Source organism: Mya arenaria, chromosome 14 (genome assembly GCF_026914265.1).
Source record: "Mya arenaria isolate MELC-2E11 chromosome 14, ASM2691426v1".
Taxonomy (NCBI): Eukaryota; Metazoa; Mollusca; class Bivalvia; order Myida; family Myidae; genus Mya; species Mya arenaria.
The window spans coordinates 5,221,681-5,246,336 of NC_069135.1; the positions used below are offsets into that span (position 1 = coordinate 5,221,681).

A 24,656-nucleotide genomic window follows, 5' to 3' on the forward strand; every position below is an offset into this window, starting at 1 on the left:
GTGATTAAGGTTCAATCCATTGTACAAAACGTATTGTATAAATTTTATGTAAATGTTTGACCATTTTCTTTTTTCTTGCATTTGTATATCACCTTGCGTCTAGTCCCTTTAGATAAAGGAGTATAAACACAAAAACACAATGGGGCAATTGTTCACAACTTTGTTACACTTAACAATATTGTATAAAGTATGTATTGATATTTGACGTGACCTACTAAGTCTAGAAAATGTTTTGATTGAGAACAATACTGAACAAACGATTTCATGACAGGGGCTTTCGATCTCGATATGAACAATCAATCATTTCGGCGAAATATTGAGTTCATATCCAATTTGTCACAAGTAATACCACTCTACTCCTAATATATTAAGAAAGGGATCGTTCGCTACGCTCACTCCTCCAATTCGTTAGCAAAAATGGTGATTTGTTGTATGAAGTCGATATCTTCAAATGTTTATAATTTATCGTGTGAAAACATTAACAATATGGAAAGACGAACAGGGGCTCACACATGTTTTGGTGGATCATGTGAGCTTTAAAAAATAACAAATAATATCCTTCTCTCAACACAATTCGAAAAAATGCATGCAAAAATATAATAATGTGCATTAAAACGTTTTGTGTTATCTATTAAGGGCGTGGTTTTATAGCCGCATTCAGTTTGAAAAAAACACTAAAGAAGACGAAAGTTAAACCAACATCCTGTGAATACAAAAACACTCTACAGTATATACTGAACTACAGTATACAGTACAGTATAAACTAATAAAGCATCTGACATTTTTCTAATCAAAGATGCAAATGGCAATGACAGTGATATCATTTCAATGGTAATAATATGTTTGTTTTAATGTATTTAACATTTTGAATACTATGAACCAACTTCAACAAATTAAAAAAGATGAATCTTATATAAAACTTTGATTCGCTAGGTCCCGGATCCCATATATCGGCATATTTAACTTGAGTATAATGTAACCAAACAAAACTGAAATTTACAACTCAGTGTTTTATTAACGACCTTCACCTTGATGATGCTATTACGACTAAAAGCCACATTGCGGTCCAAATTTTGACAAAAATAAGTAAAATCTTGCAACCTCATCGTGTTCTGTACAAAGTAAATCACGAATACGGTAAATAATAAGTTCATTATTGCAATTTTGCCATTGTCGAATGTTGACACATTCTTGATAACTTCATTTGAAAATTATGCTTGTCTATTTTTTGCAACATTGAAAAACTGAAATAATTTCCCGCATTTTCCTGTAGGGCCCTACCTTCAGTAAAAAATGATACGTTAAACAAATTTGCTACCATACAGAAATATTTCACCTCAGCTACAATTTCTTAGATGAACTGCCCATCAGCAAATGCGTATAATTTCTGATGAACGAAACATATTTGGTTATGTTCAAATCCCAAATCATCGCATATTCATTTAACATGTTGATTGAAATTTTTGTTATTGTTTGTATTGCACCAGCAGGTCACGAAAAAATTCAATCAACATTTACATGTATGAAGGTGTGAATTAAAAAAAAATGTTAAACATATTGTAGCCATACGCGTTTTGATATTATGTTAAAAAGTGATTATTTAAGGGAATAACCCTTTCACCCGCTCTTGTGACGTAGTATGATAAACTGTTTCCGGTTACATCGTTCTGTTTTCTGAATGGGTGACAAAAAGTTACTGTAAGTTTTTTTTTAAAGAAATGAAGTTTTTTTTTTAACAATTCTTGAAAGAAATAATGAAATTTTGGTGTAAAATAGGGATGAGACGATACAGTGAATATCGATATTGTATCTATATATGCTGTTGCCGATACGTATCGATACACAAGCCTGTCGTATCGATACGACTTGGTCGAATTTCCGTGACGAAACTGTTTTATACCGTTTCTTAATCGGTGCAATTTTTATGGTGGAGGTTATATGGGAGACGTTTTCTCATTATTCAATGATAGAGGGGATTCAAAAATGGATAATGTCGTAAAATGACTTATTTGCTACATAATGGTTTAAAGCTGTCTATGGGTATAAGATAACTATATGGGAAGCAGTTTTGATATATGTTGGCCGTGATTACTAATATGATTACTATATTGAAACGAAGTGTTGACTATATGGGAGTCAGTTTTGGTAAAAAAGAAAATCCTTACTATATGGGAACCAGCTTTGGTAACTCAACGAATGTATAATCATATAACATAAAACAGTTGATAAAAAGGATTCAGTGTTTTTTATATGCAATTTATGGGTATACAATTACTATAAGGGAGTCAGTTTTGGTTAAATGCAATTTATGGGTATACAATTACTATATGGGAGTCAGTTTTGGTTAACTGCAATTTATTGGTATACAATTACTATATGGGAGTCAGTTTGGGTTAACTGCAATTTATGGGTATACAATTACTATATGGGAGTCAATTACTATAAGGGAGTCAGTTTTGGTGAGCAGCAATCTATGGGTATACAATTACTATATGGGAGTCAGTTTTGGTTAACTGCAATTTATGGGTATACAATAACTATATGGGAGTCAGTTTTGGTTAACTGCAATTTATGGTTATACAATTACTATATGGGAGTCAGTTTTGGTGAACTGCAATTTATGAGTATACAATTACTATAAGGGAGTCAGTTTTGGTTAAATGCAATTTATGGGTATACAATTACTATAAGGGAGTCAGTTTTGGTGAACTGCAATTTATGGGTATACAATTACTATAAGGGAGTCAGTTTTGGTGAACTGCAATTTATGGGTATACAATTACTATAAGGGAGTCAGTTTTGGTTAACTGCAATTTATGGGTATACAATTACTATAAGGGAGTCAGTTTTGGTTAAATGCAATTTATGGTTATACAATTACTATATGGGAGTCAGTTTTGGTTAACTGCAATTTATGGGTATACAATTACTATATGGGAGTCAGTTTTGGTTAAGTGCAATTTATGGGTATACAATTACTATATGGGATTCAGTTTTTGTTAAATGCAAAACTGACTCCCATATAGTAATTGTATAACCATAAATTGCAGTTAACCAAACCTGACTCCCTTATAGTAATTGTATACCCATAAATTGCAGTTCACCAAACCTGACTCCCATATAGTAATTGTATACCCATAAATTGCAGTTAACCAAAACTGACTGCCTTATAGTAATTGTATACCCATAAATTGCAGTTCACCAAAACTGACTCCCTTATAGTAATTGTATACCCATAAATTGCAGTTCACCAAAACTGACTCCCATATAGTAATTGTATACCCATAAATTGCAGTTCACCAAAACTGACTCCCTTATAGTAATTGTATACCCATAAATTGCAGTTCACCAAAACTGACTCCCTTATAGTAATTGTATACCCATAAATTGCAGTTCACCAAAACTGACTCCCATATAGTAATTGTATACCCATAAATTGCAGTTCACCAAAACTGACTCCCATATAGTAATTGTATACCCATAAATTGCAGTTCACCAAAACTGACTCCCTTATAGTAATTGTATATGTAGCAAACATATTTTGATTTTGTTTTTACTTATTAGAGGACTGTATAAAATTTTGTATCGCTACATTGGAGAAACACTTTGTAAGTTTTTAATTTTAATGTTCCATTTGAATTTCAATTACAACACATATTCATGAATTCCATTAACAGAGAGAATGAACAAGTTATCTAAAACGTTACATCTAAAAAACTGAGTCTCTAGGTGCCGTTTAGCCTTCTTTAAATACTATATACTGGCGCCGTTAAGAACGGCGGGAAATAGCACGACTTCCACAAATTTATCAGGGAATTAAAATAAAACGCAAAACGGCACTGTATGAATAATACATGATTAATTATTGCCTCAACGGCGATTTCAACGGCATCCTCAAATGTATGGTCGCACATTTGCGACATTCCCGCCGCAAAAATACAATTACTCGAAAATCAATAACTTCACAATGAATGCATCATAAAAAGTAATTTCACAAAAGAATGTGTCAGTATCAAAGATCGATACGTATTTAGAATTTTACTTTAAATTCTAATCAAATCAAGTTTAACAGTTTATGCCACAGTTTATGCCATAAAATCATGATAATAATTTGCATAGTCTGTAAATTCACGGTGTACATATGCAAAAATATCAGGAAGATTAATGTTAACAGAATCCTCGTCAACGTTAAGCAGACTTATCGAAGAAGATCTATTTGTCCGTATGATTTGTCCATCGCGCACTCTATCTGTTCGTGACAGTGTTACGTTTATACACGACACCGTTATCGTGTCACTCTCCAATTCGTCCGCACTAGAGATATAAATGATATCGTCCATCGAGTTTTCAGACTCTTCATCAGAGATGGGTTCCTCGTCACACGCAGGCGATCTTGCCGAGATATGCGTTGGCGTGTCCGCAGTTACACGTGAAGGCGACGCCACGTTGAAGATCCTTTCTGATGATTCCGGTTGGGTGACGCCGTTGTTCGGCGAGCCTAAAGTATCACCGAGGTCTTGTGGTGTCCACGATCCCAAATCATTAGAAGGCGACCCCGATACACCAAATTCATGCGTTGGTGTGTTTGGTGTACGAACGCTGTCTGGTAGTGCTTCCGTTGTCGAGTAATCGCATAGAGGCGATTTTCGATTCATTGTCGTCTGTTTGCGGCTCCGACATCGCATAATCACATACAGGCGGGTTCGTCGTAGACGCTTGTTCGGTTTCGGCGTTTCTTTGAGCGTTGGCGTCTAAACTGGCATACGGTTGTGTGTCGAATGTGGTACACACAGTGTCTGTTGTAACATCATTGGAAGGTACGTTATCAACCGTTATTTCGTTACTGATCGGGATAGCGGAAAATGTCCAATCTCCTATCATATCCCCAATATCAAAGGTTAAATCCGATTCATTGACATCGTTCGCAATGTACGAGTCTATAACTTGGAATAAAGCGTCCTCGTCTGACGAAATAGGTTCTGTAACAGGGTTATAGATGTTACTTGGCTGAACTTCCTCATTTATTGGTTTCAACGTCACTGACGTCCTGCAAATGCTCTGAATTGTCATCATTGACGGAGCGGTAAATTTCTTTTACATTCTTAACATCCTTAACGTGTATTTTCGCTGACTGGCGATCAAAATTATGGCACTTTCGTAAATGAGTTATCAAATACGACTTTCTTATAAATTTTGCCTTACACAATGGGATAATGCACTTGTAGTGTTTCAAATCAATATGTCTTTCCCGAACATGTCTTTTCAATCCTTTCAGAGTATTGTACTCTCTGTGACAATGTTCACAAACATGCATTTTAGTCCACGTATAAAATAATAACTTGTCTCTTCAAAATTCCGAATGTCGTATTTTCTTAACAGCATCCGTAGCAGCAGTCCTGACAGGACGCTGTTTTGGTTCGTTGTCCTTATTTCTGTCCTCCTTTTCTTCAGCTATAGTTGTTTCTTCAGCGCTTTTATCTGAGCCTTCTAATGGATAGAGCAGGTTCATTGGGCGTCTAATAGTCCGCCCAGATGGCAGCATCACTGACGCCGATCGCACAAAAGCATCCGAACTTTCATGTAAGGCGGTTATTTTACCATATTTCCATTGCCCTCTTGGACAATTGTCCTTTATCAACACAATATCTCCCTTTCTTGGTTCATGTTTTGATGTGATGCGGCCAGACTTTATATACACTTGTGTCCTTTCTCGCAAGCTTTTAATGTAATCTTCTTTCCACATATTCCAAAACATATCGAGCAATTTTTGTCCTTTTTTCCAAATTATCAGTAATTTGTCCGACGTACTTTCCATCGGTGAATACTCTTCAAATACGTCAATATCTGGAACACCAGTGCTTGGATTTAAACAGAGAAAATGTCCAGGTGTTATTGGTATGTTTGAATTAATATCCTCGCCGACGTACACTAGGGGTCTAGAATTAATAACTGCTTCGATTTCTTTAATGATCGTTTGCATTTGAATTATTGTTAAAACCCGTCTACCAAGAGATTTTCTTAAGCATCTTTTTACCAAACCTACTAATCTTTCGTAGAACCCTCCGGCCCACGGCGATAGTTCAACGATAAAATGCCAGTTAATATGTTTATTTGAAACATAATTCATGATGTCTTTATCGTTCGGTAATTTGCACCACACACGGTCAAGTACTGTATTCGCTGTTCGAAACTGCATGGCATTATCACTAATAACTTCTCTTGGGGTACCTCTTTGTGCAATGAATCTTCTCAAGCACATTAGAAATTCAGATGTTGAACAGTCACATACTAATTCTAGATGTATTGCACGAGTAACTAGGCACGTGAATAAGCACACCCACACTTTCTTATCACAAGCATTATCTTTAACCAATAACGGTCCTAAATAGTCCAGTCCAATTTTCGAAAATGGTTTTGATTCAGTTACTCTTTTTGTAGGATAAGCACTCATAGGGGGTAACTTATACGGACCACATTCAAACCGTCGACAAACCCGGCACGACTGCAAAACTTGCTTTACTGCAGCGCGTCCATGCGGAATCCAAAATCGATTTCGAACAGCTGCAAGGGTTTGAGATACACCACTGTGAACATTCTCTTTGTGTATTTTGTCAATCACTAATTCTGTGAATCGATCTCCTTTAGGGAGAAGTATTGGAAGTCTCGCATTTTCACACAAGTTTACATTCATCAATCGACCTTTGCAGCGAAGCAGACCTTTCTCATCAATGAAAACACCAAGTTGACTTCTAAAGTTGTTGTGTGTATTAGCAGCAATAGCCTCAAATACATCTTTGTAATAGTTATGTTGAATGTGTGCTATCCAAAGATATTCAGCGTTATGTATTTCACTTGTAGCGAGATGTCCATTTACTTGCTTCCCTTTTAGACGATCGATGAATCGAAGTGCTAGTGCAGTGACTCTGAGAAGTCTTGTTATCGATGAAAACCTTAATAAATCAATCTTTAAGGGACCTTCAAAGGTGCTTGGCAATGAATTTGCATTATCCTTATGAATGTCATGTGTCATCATTATATTTTCAACAGAATAATGTTCACTGTGTTCTATTCCAAAATCAAGGTCAGGGTCGTATACAGGCCAATGTTCTTCGATAAGCCATCTTGGACCGAACCACCAGAGCGTTTCAGCTTGCAAATTTTCAACGGTAATACCTCGTGTAGCTATGTCTGCAGGATTTTCAGCAGTCGGCACATATCGGAACCGAACATCAGTGCTTTCTCTTATTTCCTTGACTCTATTCTTCACGAATACAGGTAGTTCCTTAGTACTCTTGAGCCAATACAAAACACACTTTGAATCTGTCCAAAGATACGTTTCATACACACTTATATGTAATTGTTCCTTTACAAATTTTAGACATCGGATCCCAATAAGGACTGCCATCAACTCAAGTTTTGGGATAGACATTTGTTTGATTGGAGCTAATCTTGTTTTAGCAAATGTCAATTGTGTAACGACCTTCGATTGATTGTTCTGATATAAGTAGATAACGATTGCATAAGCCTTTTCTGAAGCGTCACAAAAGCAAAGTAGCTTATGCACAACTGATGACGTTGACTGAAATCCAGCATATCTTGGAACGTGAATGTTCTGGATGTTGCTCAAGTTGTTTTCAATGTTATTCCAATTATCTAGGTCATTTAGTGCAAGAGAGTCATCCCAAAGCATTTGCTTCCGCCACATGTTTTGCATGAAGAGCTTTGCTGTAAGTACTACGGGACTTACTAAACCAAGCGGATCAAACACTGAAGCTAATTTTTGAAGAATGTTTCGTTTTGTCGTACACTGGTTTCTTTCAAATGACACTGGTCTCAATGATAATGTATCCGTATGAACATTCCAGACGTGGCCAAGGATGTTAACGTTTTCTGTCTTAGCCTTGTCTTCTGGGGCAAATATGTCGGTCACTTCCATTGAATTTGAAACCCATTCTCTCAAATTCATAGCACCGTCTTTAAATATTGACTTTGCTGTGGTATATACATATTTACCCTCCTCTGCGTTTTCAGTGCCGGTAATTAGGTTATCTACATAGATATCATGTTTAATTTTGTTACCAATACCACTGTGATATGAATCCAGGTGTGTTTCAATTGTTGCACCCAACAAGAAAGGACTTGATATCACCCCAAATGGAACACGTTTGAATCTGTATGTTTGAATATTATGTTGATCTGTCGAAGGGTTGGTGATATCTTTTAACCAAAAGAATCTCGTGACGTCACGCTGATCGTCTTGAAGACCAATCTGTAGAAAGGCTTTCTCAATATCTGATACAAGAGCTACTCGGTGTAATCGAAATCTCATCAGAATACCGCACATGTTATTTAACATAACTGGCCCTCTGTATAGGCATTCGTTTAAACTCTTATTGTCCTTTTTAGTCTTTGCAGACGCGTCATACACCACTCTGACCTTGGTTGTGGATTTTTGTGGAGTTATGACGGCATGATGTGGTATGTAATGTGTCCTGGAATTGGACTCGTCTGTATTCACCCTTTCAATTATTCCATTATTTAGCTGGTCCTTGATAACACCGTCATACTTCTGTAGTAACTGTGGGTTGCTCTTTAACCTTTTGACAGTCGATTTCAGTCGACCTATTGCTAATTCTTTGTTTGTTGGTAACTCGTAATCGTCTTCCTTCCATGGCCAACAAACGTGGTATCTATTGTCTTCAAATTGGACTGTTTCTTTAAATTTATCTAAAGCTATCATATCATCATTCCGAGTGTCCTTGTCAATTATTCCAATGGATTCGACATTCCAGAAGTCTTCGAGGTCGGGTTTTTGAACAGGTGTATCAACTGAGAACATACTTTGATAAGTTATACTCGAACCTTGATTGAATATCAACATACTGTGTTCTTCCATTTCGTCCACATCATCTGAACGTCCACTCAAAATCCAACCGAGTTTAGAGGACAGTAAGTAAAGACCAGGTTGAACTCTTAACTTTTCATTTTGAATAAAATCGAGATAGTAGTCGTTTCCAATTAAAACGTCAATTGGCTATGATTCATATCTTGTAGGTAATTCGTCTGCTAATTCATCAATTGCGACTCGTTCACGCACAATTTCCAGGGTATTGCTCTTAATTGGTTTTCTATGGAGTGCACCACTGATAAATGGTACAATATTTACAGTTATTGGTAGTTCAGAGGAACACTTTAATTTTACACCCACTTGAGTGTTTTTAGTTTTCACGTTCTTCACTCGTTCACTTCCAAACGTCACAATTTGAATTGTTTTTTTCACCACACGAGTTCAAATGAAGAGTTTTTGCTAATGACTCTGTAATGTAGCTTCTATGTGACCCTGAATCAAATAACAATCGAACACGAACCGCTTCGTTTGATTCGAGGTTGATAATTTCTGTTGAAGCAGTTTGCATCAAAACACATTCATGAGTACACAACAAACTCGGTTCCTTTTCATTGCTTTCTGTATTTTCTGCCGCTGATTCTGGAATTTCATTCACAACCGTGGCAATGTCCTTTTTGTACGGAAACCTTTTCGGACATAGGCTTCTATGGTGAAGATTCATTTCACCACAATATACACAAAGTCGTTTACTACGACATTCTTGTATTGTATGTCCAACTTTTAGGCATTTAAAACAACTGCCTTTAATTCGATATTTTCGTTCGTTTATCGTGCTGAAGTTAGTACACTCGTCACTCCAATGAGTTCCGGAACAGTACCGACATTTTCTGGCAATTTGCTCAGGTCTTCCTTTTGTTTTAGTACCATTTGAGCCTGCCGTCAATACTTGTGTAGACAAGTGCGTCCTTTTGTTAACTTGTTTGTTTTTAGACATTTGTAATTTCATCTGATCATGTTGGTCCTTTTCCTCTGTAAGCCTTGCAATTTTTGTTGCTCTCTCACGTGCTGTAACGTAAGTTTCTATTCGTTCTTTGAGAGAACCAATAGTCCACTTTTGCACACCATTTTGTAGTTCTATTTGTAGAAGAACATCTTCAGGTAATTTTGATTTCACAATTGATACAAAGACATCCTGGTTTATGTTTTGGTTCAACATCTCAAGACAACGAAGATGACGCTCAATATTGTCCAGAAACTCTCTTAAGCTACTGACCTTGTTCGTTGCAGGTGACAAGTTCACAAGTTTATGGTAGTGCTGATCAACGATTTCTTGAGGGTTTCCAAATCTTTTTCTTAAAATATCAACTGCGATGTTGTAGTTAGCACTAGATAAGGCTAATCCAGCAACTGCACTCTTGGCTGCACCAATTAACTTAGACTTGAGATAATTGAACTTCTCTACATTCGAAAGCATCATATTTGCATGTACTGATGTCTGAAATGAGTCCCAAAATTCAGTCCAGCGTGTTTTATCACCATTAAAAGATGGTAGATCTATTCGTGGCAACTTGACCGATGTAGATAATTCCTTTTTACCTTTTTCGTTTGCTTCACTTTGCTGCATTTGCAACGACACTAATTGTTCAACAACGTTTTGTAGATGACTTGTTTCTGACGCCTCATGTGAAGCTTCCACTTTTATTTTAAGACTTTTTTGACACAACAATTTTTCTTTGTGTTGTTTTAAATCCAGACAGATGTCAGCGGCTTTTTCACACACGCTGCAATCTTCATTGATAATTTCTTCGATCGATTCTTCATCTGCCTCCGTCATACATGACACTAGTTTTTCACTTTGCGCTTCTACCTTTTCACCATAGAGCTTCAGTTTTTCTATACACTTTGAAGTCGAGAAAACTTTGTCTTCAATGGTTTCTTCATCATCTTCAATTTGTTCTTGATGCAGAATTTGAATTGCGGTTTCCAGTTCCTTCTCCAAAATGTTCCGGAATCTTGTCCTAACACCTTTTACGTAGGATAGATTCGCCATCTTTTTCCTGGATTTCTTTTATTTCCAAGAAGAAACACTTTAAATCCGAATCAGTTAATCCGAATTTATTTTTATATTGAATCCATATTCCAAGTTCTTGTTCGTATTCGTATCCGGTTTGCGGGACCAAACAATGTAGCAAACATATTTTGATTTTGTTTTTACTTATTAGAGGACTGTATAAAATTTTGTATTGCTACATTGGAGAAACACTTTGTAAGTTTTTAATTTTAATGTTCCATTTGAATTTCAATTACAACACATATTCATGAATTCCATTAACAGAGAGAATGAACAAGTTATCTAAAACGTTACATCTAAAAAACTGAGTCTCTAGGTGCCGTTTAGCCTTCTTTAAATACTATATACTGGCGCCGTTAAGAACGGCGGGAAATAGCACGACTTCCACAAATTTATCAGGGAATTAAAATAAAACGCAAAACGGCACTGTATGAATAATACATGATTAATTATTGCCTCAACGGCGATTTCAACGGCATCCTCAAATGTATGATCGCACATTTGCGACAGTATACCCATAAATTGCAGTTCACCAAAACTGACTCCCATATAGTAATTGTATACCCATAAATTGCAGTTCACCAAAACTGACTCCCTTATAGTAATTGTATACCCATAAATTGCAGTTCACCAAAACTGACTCCCATATAGTAATTGTATACCCATAAATTGCAGTTCACCAAAACTGACTCCCATATAGTAATTGTATACCCATAAATTGCAGTTCACCAAAACTGACTCCCATATAGTAATTGTATACCCATAAATTGCAGTTCACCAAAACTGACTCCCATATAGTAATTGTATACCCATAAATTGCAGTTCACCAAAACTGACTCCCATATAGTAATTGTATACCAATAAATTGCAGTTCACCAAAACTGACTCCCTTATAGTAATTGTATACCCATAAATTGCAGTTCACCAAAACTGACCCCCTTATAGTAATTGTATACTCATCAATTGCATTTAACCAAAACTGACTCCCTTATAATAATCGTATAGCCATAAATTGCATTTAACCAAAACTGACTCCCATATAGTAATTGTATACCCATAAATTGCATTTAACCAAAACTGAATCCCTAATCAACTGTCTGGTGTAATATGACTTTATAATATTTGTTGAGTTATCAAAACTGAATCCCATATAGTTTTGTTGACTATACGGGGGTCAGTTGAAAATCATTTTCATTTTTTGTTTATTTATTTTTTATAAAAACTTTAGCCTTATTGAAGTGTGCAATTGACTAAAATGGATCCAGTTTCGGTTTATCGCCTTATCTGCCAAAATATATAATTGGATACAATTTGGATAACTATAACCTTTGTTATCAAATGAAGGCACTTAGTTTAAAGTAAGAGCATATTTAATAATTATAACTCCACAACAGCCATCGTACTATTATAATATTAACTTTAGTAGTCCTATCGGAAAGTGATTGCAAATACCGGGTACCGGTAACCGGGCTTTTGCACCGCCCTTCAGAATGATTTACGTTAACCAAAATCGAATCCCCTAAATATTCGATTTCGTTTCCCATATAACACTTGCCAATTTTTATTATTCGGTGTGAATTTTATCCTTTTGTAATACGCCGTCTCATTGGTTGATTGGTTAGGAGTAGCCAATAGCATGCGTTGTTAGGGAAGCGCTCTGCATAATCATCAGTATGGCGGACGAAGGAGTTTAAAATATAATATGTGACTCTGTTCATTGGCTCCAGGAAGGATTCATTAAGGAGGAAATAAGTTCAAATAACTTTGTGAATGACATTCAAATTTCATATTGGCGAGATGTATTATTTTGTTCATAAGTTAAAACAGTTCATATGTTCTAGTCATTGGTGTTCTAGTCACATAGTAGCCCAAAGAATGTATTAGTATGTATCTAATTAGTATGTAATAAGTAGTTAGATTATATAAAATAGGAAACATTTAAAAATGATAATGATATTAATAAACATATTACTGTAAAATTTTACTTTTAACATCCTAGTCAATATATTGTTTTCTATAAAATCATTACAATAATGTTAAAAAATATTTCTATAGTTATCATTAAAATTAACACATTGGTTGTTACAAATTTATTATATAAAATAATACAATTCTGGTTTCTTTTGTGTGTTTCTGTAATTGTGTTTACGTATCTGTATCGTATCGAAAATATCGTATCGGCATGTAGTTGTATCGATACGTATCATATCGCCTGATGACCGTATCGTCTCATCCCTAGTGTAAATACTAGTAATGAATTGTGTGATTTATGTCATAATCAGGGATATGAATGCACACTTTTACCAGCCCAACTGCATTCATACCCAGATAATTACATCAATCCCGCAATTCATTCCTTTACATTTTTTTTTTAATGTATTGGTTTTTTGTCCGACCAGGACAAGTGTGAAATGGACCAGACCAAAATACAGCACAGGGTACTTGCTATATCACACCAAGGGCCTAGTCCATACAAACATCTGCTTCAGACACTACAATAATGTTTTGTTTTAGCAACTACGCGTCCATACTCTACTTTGTGTTTTCCCAATCTAGATCTGAGATTTAAGTAGATCTACCATTATAGAGAATTCCTTGTTCATCAGTCAGGACCCAGCAATGCCAGGATCAAATTTCAGTATCATATCTATCTTTGCATTTGTTATGTCTGAGTTGGTACAAAAGATTTGCAATGGGCAAATCCTTTATTTAAACCAGGGCTTTTAACAGCATCTGAAACCCAAGACTCAATGATTCATGAGGTCTGATTTTTAAGTCAAAATCAGATTTTAAAGATTCATGATCTGTTTTTCCCTAATTTGGTGGTCTTTTTGAAAAATATATTTCTTATCTGTAATAAAATGGCATTGCAAGGTACAAAATAATCTAAACATATTATCAACACACAAATGATTTAACTGCATATGGTATAGTCATATACAGTACACTCAACGAGTTAGACCCACTTTCCGTTTCCCTCCGCAGATCTTTGCTAATACGGCCAACACAATGATTTTATCGACTGTCCGCATTCCTTGGAGTTTGAATTTAAGGCCCTTGGAGGGTGATCAGGCGACCGAAGATTAACGAACAAGGCGTTCCTAGGAGGGGTTAACTCCGCGAAACTCTGCGGACACTTGATAAGAATCTACGCTAAAGTTATTTTATTTAATTAAAATTTTCAACCAATTACGAAGGCTCCAGTAAATTGCTACATGTATTATTCTTTTTCCTCTGCCCATTTTGCATGAAGTTAGCTTACCACAAAAGTGCAGTCGTATTTCACTAGTTGCACAGAAATTCTAGGTTACACATTTTCGGAAAACCAGGAGGTCAAACACGCGTTCAAAGTTCACAGCGCATGGTTTTGAAGGCCTTTTTGCCTCGTTTTCTGTGGAAAATTCGATTAAACGTCATAGCTATTTTTAACCACCAATAATAAATAGTATATTCTACATTGTATTGATCACGCGCTTGACGTCAGAGGTCATGGTTCAGATTCGTGTAAACAGTCCGCTGTTTTATGATGCAATAAAATTAGTGGCAATACTTCAATGATTCAATGTTTATTATTCAAGACAATATTCAATTGGCGTTTACGGACATAAATACATATTAAACGTTGGTACATGTAAGAATCTTTTACGCTTAACAATGTGCATAAGCATAAAAATAAATAACTTCTAAACAAGAATGATTTCTTGCTTATCTGATTAGACTCGGAGTTCCGCTGCAGGGTCATAAAATCGGACGATTCTTAACGCTATCGTTCATATTACACTCGGCAGTAAGCCAGCCACTCGGAGGAACTCGGGGGGGGGGGATTTTAGCGAGGGCAACAGTTTTACCCTCTGAGGAAACCCGCGATCATCGACTTTATCCCTCAGAGTGAGCGAGGAAAGTGGTTCTAACTCGTTGAGTGTACTGTATGAACAAAATGAATGTTTATATGTTTATGACGTTGGTTATGCTGTCAACAATAATATTATCGTCTGAAAGTGTGTTAAATTAGGTGTTGAGAATCATATTTCTCAAGGCAATAAAAATGTCTAGGGTTGAGGCCAAAAAATGGGGTAGGTTGGGAAAAAAATTCAGGGTCTCGAACCTATGGTCAACGGAACCAGTAACAATAGGCTTGTTTGACTTTGACAACAACTGAACAAAGACAGGACTAGGGTTGGAGTTCACTTGCTGTGCTATAGTTTGGTTCCTTTGACTGGGCAAGGCTTAAGAAAGGGAAAAAGCACATTTTTTAACCAAAATTATCAGTATCCAGAAGAACATAATAGCTCACTTATTGTTGTTTCTTTTACTGTATTTCAGAGTGATGTCTGGCACTGGCAAACACAAGAGTGCTATGATGTCTGCAGAGGTGACACCTGGTTCATCAACAGATGTGGAGAAGGCCATTGCAGATGGGGAAACTACTGCACCACCACCCAGCAAGAAAGCCAAATATGAACCTAAATCTGAAACTGAGGATGTGAATGCTTACATGCAGAGAACATTTGATGTGCGTAGAAGTTACATTACTGTTGAGTTACCTCCAATTGTTGAAGTAAAGGAGACATACCCAGAAATGTTCACTGGCCGCCAAATCATGATGGAATTTCAGAGAATCACTGACATTGACCTTGACATTGCCCTACAAAGGTACTGTGTAGATTACAAGCAGGATATCAATGACATGTGTCATCGGATTGCCAGTGCAAAAGAGGTTTTGAAGAAGGCAGAAATTGTGAAGAAAGAGATTCCTTCCTTGGAGCCATACTGGGACATGGTGGTGTCCCTGTGCCTCATCCCGTACATGATGAAGGAAAATCTGTGCGATATGGTCATAGAGATTGGTGAAGATGAGCAAGTAGACCCAAAAGGGAAGATTGTTCCTGTCCTTATTTCAAAGGGGAAGGTTCTGAGCAGTGATGAGTTCATTCTTGTTGTGGAGGAAGAAATTGTTCAGGTTTTTGAAGAGTTCACCATCGCATTTGCAAGTTTATTTGCGACATACTGGATTTTTAACATGGAGTACCCAGACACGTTAGTATATACGTATAATTTTATTCAGAAAGTTGTGGTTAATTTAAAGGATGGATCAGCGCTGCCTGCTCCCTGCAAGGAAGTCCAGCAGAAACTATTCAAAATGGCAAAAGCTCGCAGCAACAGAGACAAGCCTAAGTAGTGTTGGTTTTAGATACAGATCTGATATACATTATACTTTCTGTTACATTGAAACAAGGCAAACAAATCTGACCACAATGGTGCATGACCTCTTATAAACACATTTGTTATGTTTTACTGTTTTTAATTCATATGAAAACATGAATGTTGTCTCATATTTTCCATTTTATGTTTGAAAATAGTTTCGTCATCATGGGAGGTGTAATACTGAACAAGTTTTTATTGATAAAAAAAGGTTTTCGTGTCACATGTTAAAAAATGTTGAAAAGAATGCACCAACAAAATAAAATGAAAGACTAAAAAATTCTCTAGATTATTGAAGCAATATTGCAATAATGATTTATTTATAGTGAAATGTTGATGTTCTTATTCACTATTGCATTCTTCAAAATTAGATAACAAGCCCTAATACTAGTGCTTGCCATATATATATATTTTAACAACCATGGTATGGTTTATGGAATAAAAAAAAAATGAGCAAGCCCAGAAAGATTTTTACAGTGCATGGCTCTGGGGCCTGTAACCGCTGGTTATGAGTTTCAAACTCTAGACGACTAGTAATATAAATGCACCCAGAAAATATTTGATTTCACTGATTTTCATGAAAAGATATAGAGCAAATAGCTGGATGGTAATGCAGAATGAAGATGTCATAGAGATAAGATGTATATGATTTGTCAAATTTTGTTATTTTTCAGTGGAATTCACTGACCAGTGTTAGTATTTTAAGTTGCGTGGTGATTGCAAGGCAGCAAACCTTTTTTTATTTGTCTATAGTGTTTTGTTATTAGAGAAGGATTTTGATTATCAATCAATTCATGATTTGTAAATTTCATTTTTTCAAATTTATGATTTTGCATCCGAAAACATGAGTTTTAGCAATGATTGAAACTATAAAAAGATCATATTTTGATATGGGCCGATATGATGATTGTGTTGTTTTTATTTGAAGTATATGTGACAATGTCTCTTTAATATTGATGCTAAATATGTTTTTATTGACACCATTATGTTATTAAGCATTTAGTTTTAACTTGACAATTTCTGAAAACTATGGTAAATCAATAATTAGTTATACTGTACTACATATTCAACAGTATAATTCAAAACCAGTTTGATTCACCTGTTTTATAAACCAGCACCTATCAAGGACTCACCAGTGGCTGGCTTACAGCATTTCCACTAAGTTGTCCAAACTGTCACTTAAGATTTTGTTAAGTCATGTTGCTGTAGAATTGCTTAAATTACACAAACTTTGTTTACCACGCTGTTAATTGAGGAGCTTTTGTCCGTCCATCACCAAACTTGGCCAATATGTGTTTGGGCAGTGTTATGGCTCTTGAATTGTGTTATCTACACAAACTTAAAAAAAAACAACACTTTTTTATTAAGGTCATTGTTTACAGGGGACAGTTTGCCACTTGGGCCCTTTTACAAGTTACGGTGAAGACACCCTAGACCTTTTTGTGGGTAAAAAGCATGTTTTTTTTTCAATTGCAAATGCGATGGTAAACTCTTTTGGACAATTAAGGTTAAAAATTGGAGTAAAATATCATTAACGCAGTAAATATATCAGTCAAAAACATCATTTAATGATTACTGAGATTCTTATTATTTTAAAAAAGTATTGAATTTCCGATGCTATTTGGGGGAGGAAAAACAGGGTCTGGGCCTTGGGAAAGTAGCCAGGTATCATCCATGTCAAAGGATGGTAGAAAGGCCCTGCGTCATTTTTGTGACGTCTGCAAAGCATGGCAGACAAACGGATAACAGTTTACATTATTTGGTCTCGGTGTAGCTGTCACACTTGAATTTGATCAGAAACTCTTGAAAAACTTGTGGTAGCATATTCAACCTTGGTTTGCACATTGCTCATGGCCAAGATATGACCCCTGTTGAATTTGGGCTTTGACATTATTAGAAATTGTTTTGGCACTTTTGTTTCCAATTAGTAACTTAAATATGGTGTTGAATCTTCAGACCTTGTACGCTCATTGGTCGTGATCAGTTAATTGTCCCTCACTCCAATCAAGCAACATGTCTGATTTGCAGAACTCTAGTTATTTGTGAAGTTCACTTCTATACATGTATTAGTACAGAATCTACCTTTGGTAGCATCTTAGAGAACAAAAAAAGTACCAATTTGATTTGCTCTTTTACATCTGTGGAAGATTTTACTATATATGTTAATGTTGCCTTTAAATTATTTAAAGAACTAATACCAATAAAATCCATATGTAAATGCATGTGAATCTAAGTAAACTGCTATAGATATTCATATGCTCATTTTGTTATAAACTGAATACATGTACATATACATCATATGCATTCAAGTAACATGTATTAACCTCTTTCTGTTACATAATAACATACAACCGTTTTCATGCTTTTCTAGAAACTTGTATTTCATGTAAAATATACATTCCAGTTTGCTGTATTTTAGTGAACACTCATACAGTCAGAGTGAAAACTCCCATACTCAAAACGTCCATGATACCACATTACAAAGATGCATTTTAGATTTGATCAGGTAAAAGTGTATGCATATATGTTAACAACCTTTCTTACTTTAAGTTGTGTATTTTAGTTGAACATTTCTTCATCCAATGTACATGTACATATTGCAGGACGTTCTAAAATCTTAACATATATATGTGGCTGCTTGTGGCAGTTCTAAACAATCACACACCTGTTCATTTTAGATTGGTATTTGACAAATTAGCAGCTTGCCTTTATTTCACTCAAATATCAGACTTTGTGAAGATTTCATGCACATATATTCATTCTCAAATGGCATGTTACTTGTTTTGACTTTGCGAAACAAAACTATTTTTGATTGATTTCATTCTTTTGATCTAAAATCTAGTCAAATACTGATTGTAATCATTAATGCATGGATAATGGATACAATTGGCTATGCTTCAGATTTAGTAAACATTAACATACATAATTTTATGTTATTCACTAAGAGACGAAGCTCATCGTATACACATCACAAATCACATGTTCAAAACAAAACATACACACATTACGCCCATATTATAAGTATTTTGTTTGACATACTGCCTACCAGTACAACTATGTTACACTTATTGATGTTAGGTCCTGTCATGTGAAAACATGTGCCATTGTTCGAGATAAAAGTCCCTCTTATCCATAATATGTCAGCTACTTACATTATTTAAAGGTGCACAATATTGCCTTATGCATTTTTTTGTTATTTTGCATTATGGTGTTTAACTCGTTTGACTTGAATGATCAAAATAAAAAATGCAAATGATTAGGTAATGATTTAGGTACAAATATTTGACTGGATTGTGCAGTTAGCGGACTCGCTTCCCACCAAGGCGACCTGGGTTTGATTCCCGACCTAGGCGCATGAGATTTTGGTTGGTGGTTACCAAGCCAGACGTTTCTCTGGTTTCTCCGGTTTCCCCGACAACACAATACCTCACCTAGAGTGACTTAGTATAAGTTATTATAACTTTCTTTGTAATCGTTGTAAGATAAAAAAAAAAAATTAAACTAAATTAAAAAAAAACATTAATAAATTCTAATATGTTGTTATCTGTACCTATTTTTATACATATTATCATTATAGTCAAATGAGTTGAAGATAAAAATGCATTTAAATGAAAAATAATGCATCAACCTATTTAATGCACCTTAAAGTGTTTGCATTTGCCAGTCTTGGTTTATGTTTGCCAAACTAACATGGGCACCATTTTATTCTATGATCCCAGAATCAGTTAGAAGTGCCCCAGGCAGGTGGTTACGTACATGTACATGTAGGTGTAGGTTCGTGCATCTTTTCTTACCATAATGTTATTGAGTATTGTTATGTTTCAGTTTAATGGTTATATATGTAAAATTGTATGATAGTTTTCTTGTGTGTCGCAAGTGGCAGGAGTTGTAAGACTAATTAGAAAGTTTGATTTTGTTTGAGTTTTCATTACCTTAAGTTTTATTAAGAACTTCTCTTTTATTCACATAACCACTTTTTAATTTGGGAAAGTAATGATTCATTTTGATAAAGTTTTTATATATTCAAATAGCTGTATTTGTATCAAAACATGGTATTTTGGCAATAACTATTTGTACAAGGCAGGAGTATTTGAATTGAAGATAAGAGTCTTGTATGCAGCATTGCCATGGTTACCATGGTTTCATATGATCACAGTCAAAATATTTGTATCAATGTAAGTCACATGTCATTCAAAGATGTTTGCTTTGTTTAACTGTTTGTTGACTTTGTTTTGTTAAGCTTGATCATTAATGTGAAATTCATTTCGTGCAAAGCTGAGCAAACCTCATTTTATTTGTTGCTCTTTTTCCTCGATGTGGAAAGAATCATGTTGAAAATGATGGTATTAATAAATAACCAATCATGCATATTTTGTCACTTTCAGCTTTTTGTTAAATTCATCTGAACAGTTTCATACATTACATTTGCTGTTCATTGTTAATACTTTAGTTAATACATATTTTGTTCCCAACTTGTTTCCTTGTACTTTTTAAATCCACTTTTGATAAAGAAGGAGGCTTTACTACTTGCACTGGCGTCGGCGTATGATTAAAATTTAAGGGCAAGTTGGCATTTTCACTTTAACTCCAAAACACTTCATTCAATTTGCTTCACACAGATGTTCAGGACCATTACTCAATGATGTGACATAACTCCATATCAACCTCAATACAAATTATGGCCCATGATTTACTAGAAACTTGGATAAAGTTTTAGGGCACATTGTGTCAGGTTGAAGTTTTAGAACAAGTTGGGATTTTTATTCATAACTTTATACCCTATCAAATTATTTTAGTTAAGATTGACAAATGACCAAACTTGGTATGAAGAAAGAGTTTAGGAAGACCTTTCATTGGATTGTGATTGAGGCCCGAGCGTCATGGTCAAGGTTACTGTTGCTAAAAATGGTTAGTTCTGAATAACCTGAGTTTATTGAGACCTTTCATGGGATTGTGTTTTTCCCCCTTGGGTCAAGGTCGCTGCTACTAAAAACAGATAACCGTTTTAACTTAATTACTTGAGTTTAGATCGACATATTGTGACCAATCTTGGTATGTATTAAGAATTTATGGAGGACTTCCTTGGGATTTTGTTTGAGTCCCTAGGGTCAAGGTCAATGTTACTGTTACTAAAAACAGAAAAAAACTACAGTTGAAACTGAATTTCATAGTGGAAACTTGGTTTTGTCGCATTGCGGTGATTCTTGTGAGTCAGTCCGGTCCCATGATTTCCGATCAATAAGTGAAGACCGCTATGGCCCAGCGACTTCAAACTTATAGGCAGATAAGTACTGACCAGCAGGAGATTTTAAGTCCAAAGGTCAAGGTTGTGGTGACCTTAAGCTGAAATTCTATATCCAATCAAAAACTGAAGAACCCTTAGACCTAGAGACGAGTTGAGGTCCATTTCATTTTACCATGACTTATTTTCCTGTACATACTTAGCTCTTTTTCAATTAAAATTTCCAAACTTAATTGAAAGATGGGATATGTTACTATGAAAAGATGTTGCATACTCCGGGCTATCTGTCCTGACAAGCTTGAAAACGAATGGTTATCTTTCCAACAAGGCTTTTTGGTGGCATTTGTCACGTTCCTGTAACAAATCTTGTTTTATTTACTATACATGTATATCTTTTCAAATTTACATAAATCATTCCAGGAATCTTACTAAAAAGTACACAATTCACACTGAAGATGAACCACAATTAATACTTTTACTTTACCAAAAAGGATGATAAAACAGTGGTTCTTATGAATGAAATCGTGTTTAAATTGAAAGAAAGGCGATAGTTGATCACTGTAAACCTTTTCAGACTCACTTTGTATTGAATATTTGTGCATTTTCATCTATTAAATACACGGTAACAATCTTGTTATCAGTAATTAATAATTTCCATAAATGCATTATTTAGTAAGTAGTTAAAGGTTTATCACTCAAAATGTTTGTTACATATATATGCATGTATTGACTTGAAATTATGTTGTAAAGAAGCCATTTGAATGTCGGTAAAAAGATAAAACAACGATATCAAACATATTTAATACAGAAATGATAATCAGACGGCTATAACGAAAATCTACAAAATTATTGGCTTCCTTTTCAATGTGACTGGTCGCCGGTCAGACACCTTCGCCAAGTCAAGGCATTGTGCTTGAAAATCGCCACATATTCACGCGCATACCCTTTTTATAAGTTTAGTGATAACAATCTCAGGGTGTTGCCCTTAGCGTAGGTAATAGTACATACGACTTGAGTATGCCATTCTTATATGCATGTGCATAGCTAATCCCCTGGTAACTAGTATCATTTACACTGCATCTATCTGCATTATGTAACAGTGGAATGCTAAGATGACTGATACAGGCATATATTTGGCGTTGGACATAAGTTCGCACCTGATAACCTTATATGTATGGAACATGTTCCACATTATTCCTAGATTATCGCTTATTTCAATTCACCTATTGGATCATTTAAACTCATGGTTACCGTTATTAGGATAATGATAAAGATATAGATTCGCATCTAAACCTATTCAGCCGCCTCTCAGATGTCTTGTTTCAAAACTCATAGCGTCTTCGATTTATAATCAGCGTAGTCGTTCTGTTTGTCCTAAATCCCTCAAACTCTAACAGACCCCGTGCTATTTTTACCAGGGCTAACCAAAACAATCGGCTGCTAATATCCCTGATGAGCCCACTAGCGGGTTCAAGGGGGTTTGGGCACACTCGGCTCACCCCTCAAATTTACTTTTTATGTGAATATCGGACACAAAGGTAATAAAATATGCTTAAAGTGCATGCACCATTTCGGACACGAAAATGTTTAAAAAATCAGTGTTTTAATATAATCTTATTTATGGTCAAAGCAAATTATGTTAATTAGAAAGACACTGTTTATTTGGAGCAGTGAAAACTCCCATTTCTTTACCTTGCATAGTTTCTTTAGCTAGAAGGGACTGCGAGTTATATTACACTTCATGGCGTCGAGGTCACACATTGGTATATAAGCTCTTTAAGGCAGTATCTCGGCAAATACACATTGATTTACATTAAAACTGTAAAAGGGGAAGTGCAATGTGCAAGAACTATAACTACTGGATGGAATTTATTGAATCTTCACACAATGGTAAAGCTCAATGACAGGAAGTGCAGTGAGGAAAAACTATAACTATATGTGAGCTAATTTTAGAGTTTTTCTTCTTTATCACATTTTTACGTCCAAAGCATAACCTTAGAAAATAATGGATGAATTTGGTAAAACACAAAGAAAGGAAGTGTATTGTGTGAGAGCCATAACTCTGTATTCACTTATTTCATAATTATAACCCTTTGTTACTTTCTCTTTTCCGCAGCATAACTTTTTAATTACTCAATGGATTTTAATAAAACAACATACAATGTTAAAGCACAATGAAAGGAAGTGCATTGTATGAAAAACATAAATAAGGTTATGTCTAGAATGGTATTAGAGTTATTGAATTTTTATATTCCCATTGTTGAAAATTATTGGATGGAATTTTAAGACACTTCATACAATATGTATAAGTGCACTAGCTTCTTCTTAAACGCCACATTGCTAGGAGAGAGTAGGCTCTCATGGGCCTCTTGTTTTGCGGCATTCGGGCCCATTTTCAACTTAGAATTTGCCAAAACTAAATTTCTGGCAGGTAAAATGTATTTGAAAAATGAATTGTTCACTTGTTTAACACGTTTAAATATAGGCCAAGTTCTACGTTGGTTACACTCCACTAATGTTTGACGGAGGTATGGCCTCTTTTCAACGAAATACTGTGCCGTTCCTGTGTCCTGGCGGCATTATCGCGTATTCCTCACTCCTATGACGGCTTTAGGTACGCCTCACCACACGTAGTTATAAGGCAAGCCATCTGGAAAAAAGTGATATTCAGTTTTGGCATTTTAAGATATCACAGACGATGTTCAAATAACAAATCGCTATATTATCTTGGTTAAATTTATGATTTACAAATGTATAACACGTTTTTTTTTCTCAATGTGTACGTTTTGATTGGGCGTGGTCTTACGGTCAATGTTTTGATCACGGCGGCATCCACGTTACTGTTATAAACACGACGGATTGTTGCTTTACTTTTTAATTTAAACTTATTTAATTTTACAAAGATTTTAAAAAAAAGCTATTGCAACTTATATTAATCACTCTCGTTGATGGGGGAAACCGGAGTACCCGGAGAAACCCCACTTGTCCCGCTTGGTGACCACTTACCAAACTCACATGTGCCCAGGCCGGGAATCGAACCCGGGTCGCCTTGGTGAGAAGCGAGTGCGCTTGTCACTGCGCTAACCGGAAAACCATGGATTGTTATGTAGTGTCTTTGGACAATGAAGTTCTTAGATTCTTTTTAAGATCTTATATTCCACTTAGTAAAAAATCGCCTACAATTGATTGTTATGCGATATCCATGAGCACGTTTACGTTAATAATAACGGCTTATATTGTGCAAATGCATGAGAAATATGTTTCAACATGAATATATTAAAATGACTACTTAG

At 35.4% G+C, this 24,656-nt stretch overlaps 1 protein-coding gene across 1 annotated transcript; it reads left to right on the forward strand.

Annotated features, from left to right (window-relative positions):
* The first annotated feature begins 1,000 nt into the window (after positions 1–1,000).
* LOC128217761 (uncharacterized) lies at positions 1,001–20,587 on the forward strand. Its single transcript, XM_052925131.1, has 2 exons — positions 1,001–1,137; positions 15,243–20,587. The coding sequence occupies exon 2, from the start codon at positions 15,247–15,249 to the stop codon at positions 16,096–16,098; it is 852 nt and encodes a 283-aa protein (XP_052781091.1). The 5' UTR covers positions 1,001–1,137; positions 15,243–15,246; the 3' UTR covers positions 16,099–20,587.
* Positions 20,588–24,656: the final 4,069 nt, after the last annotated feature.

What these genes read in the sequence shown, in the direction of transcription:
- LOC128217761 (XM_052925131.1), top strand. Translation starts at nt 15,247, where the DNA reads ATGTCTGGCACTGGCAAACACAAGAGTGCTATGATGTCTGCAGAGGTG.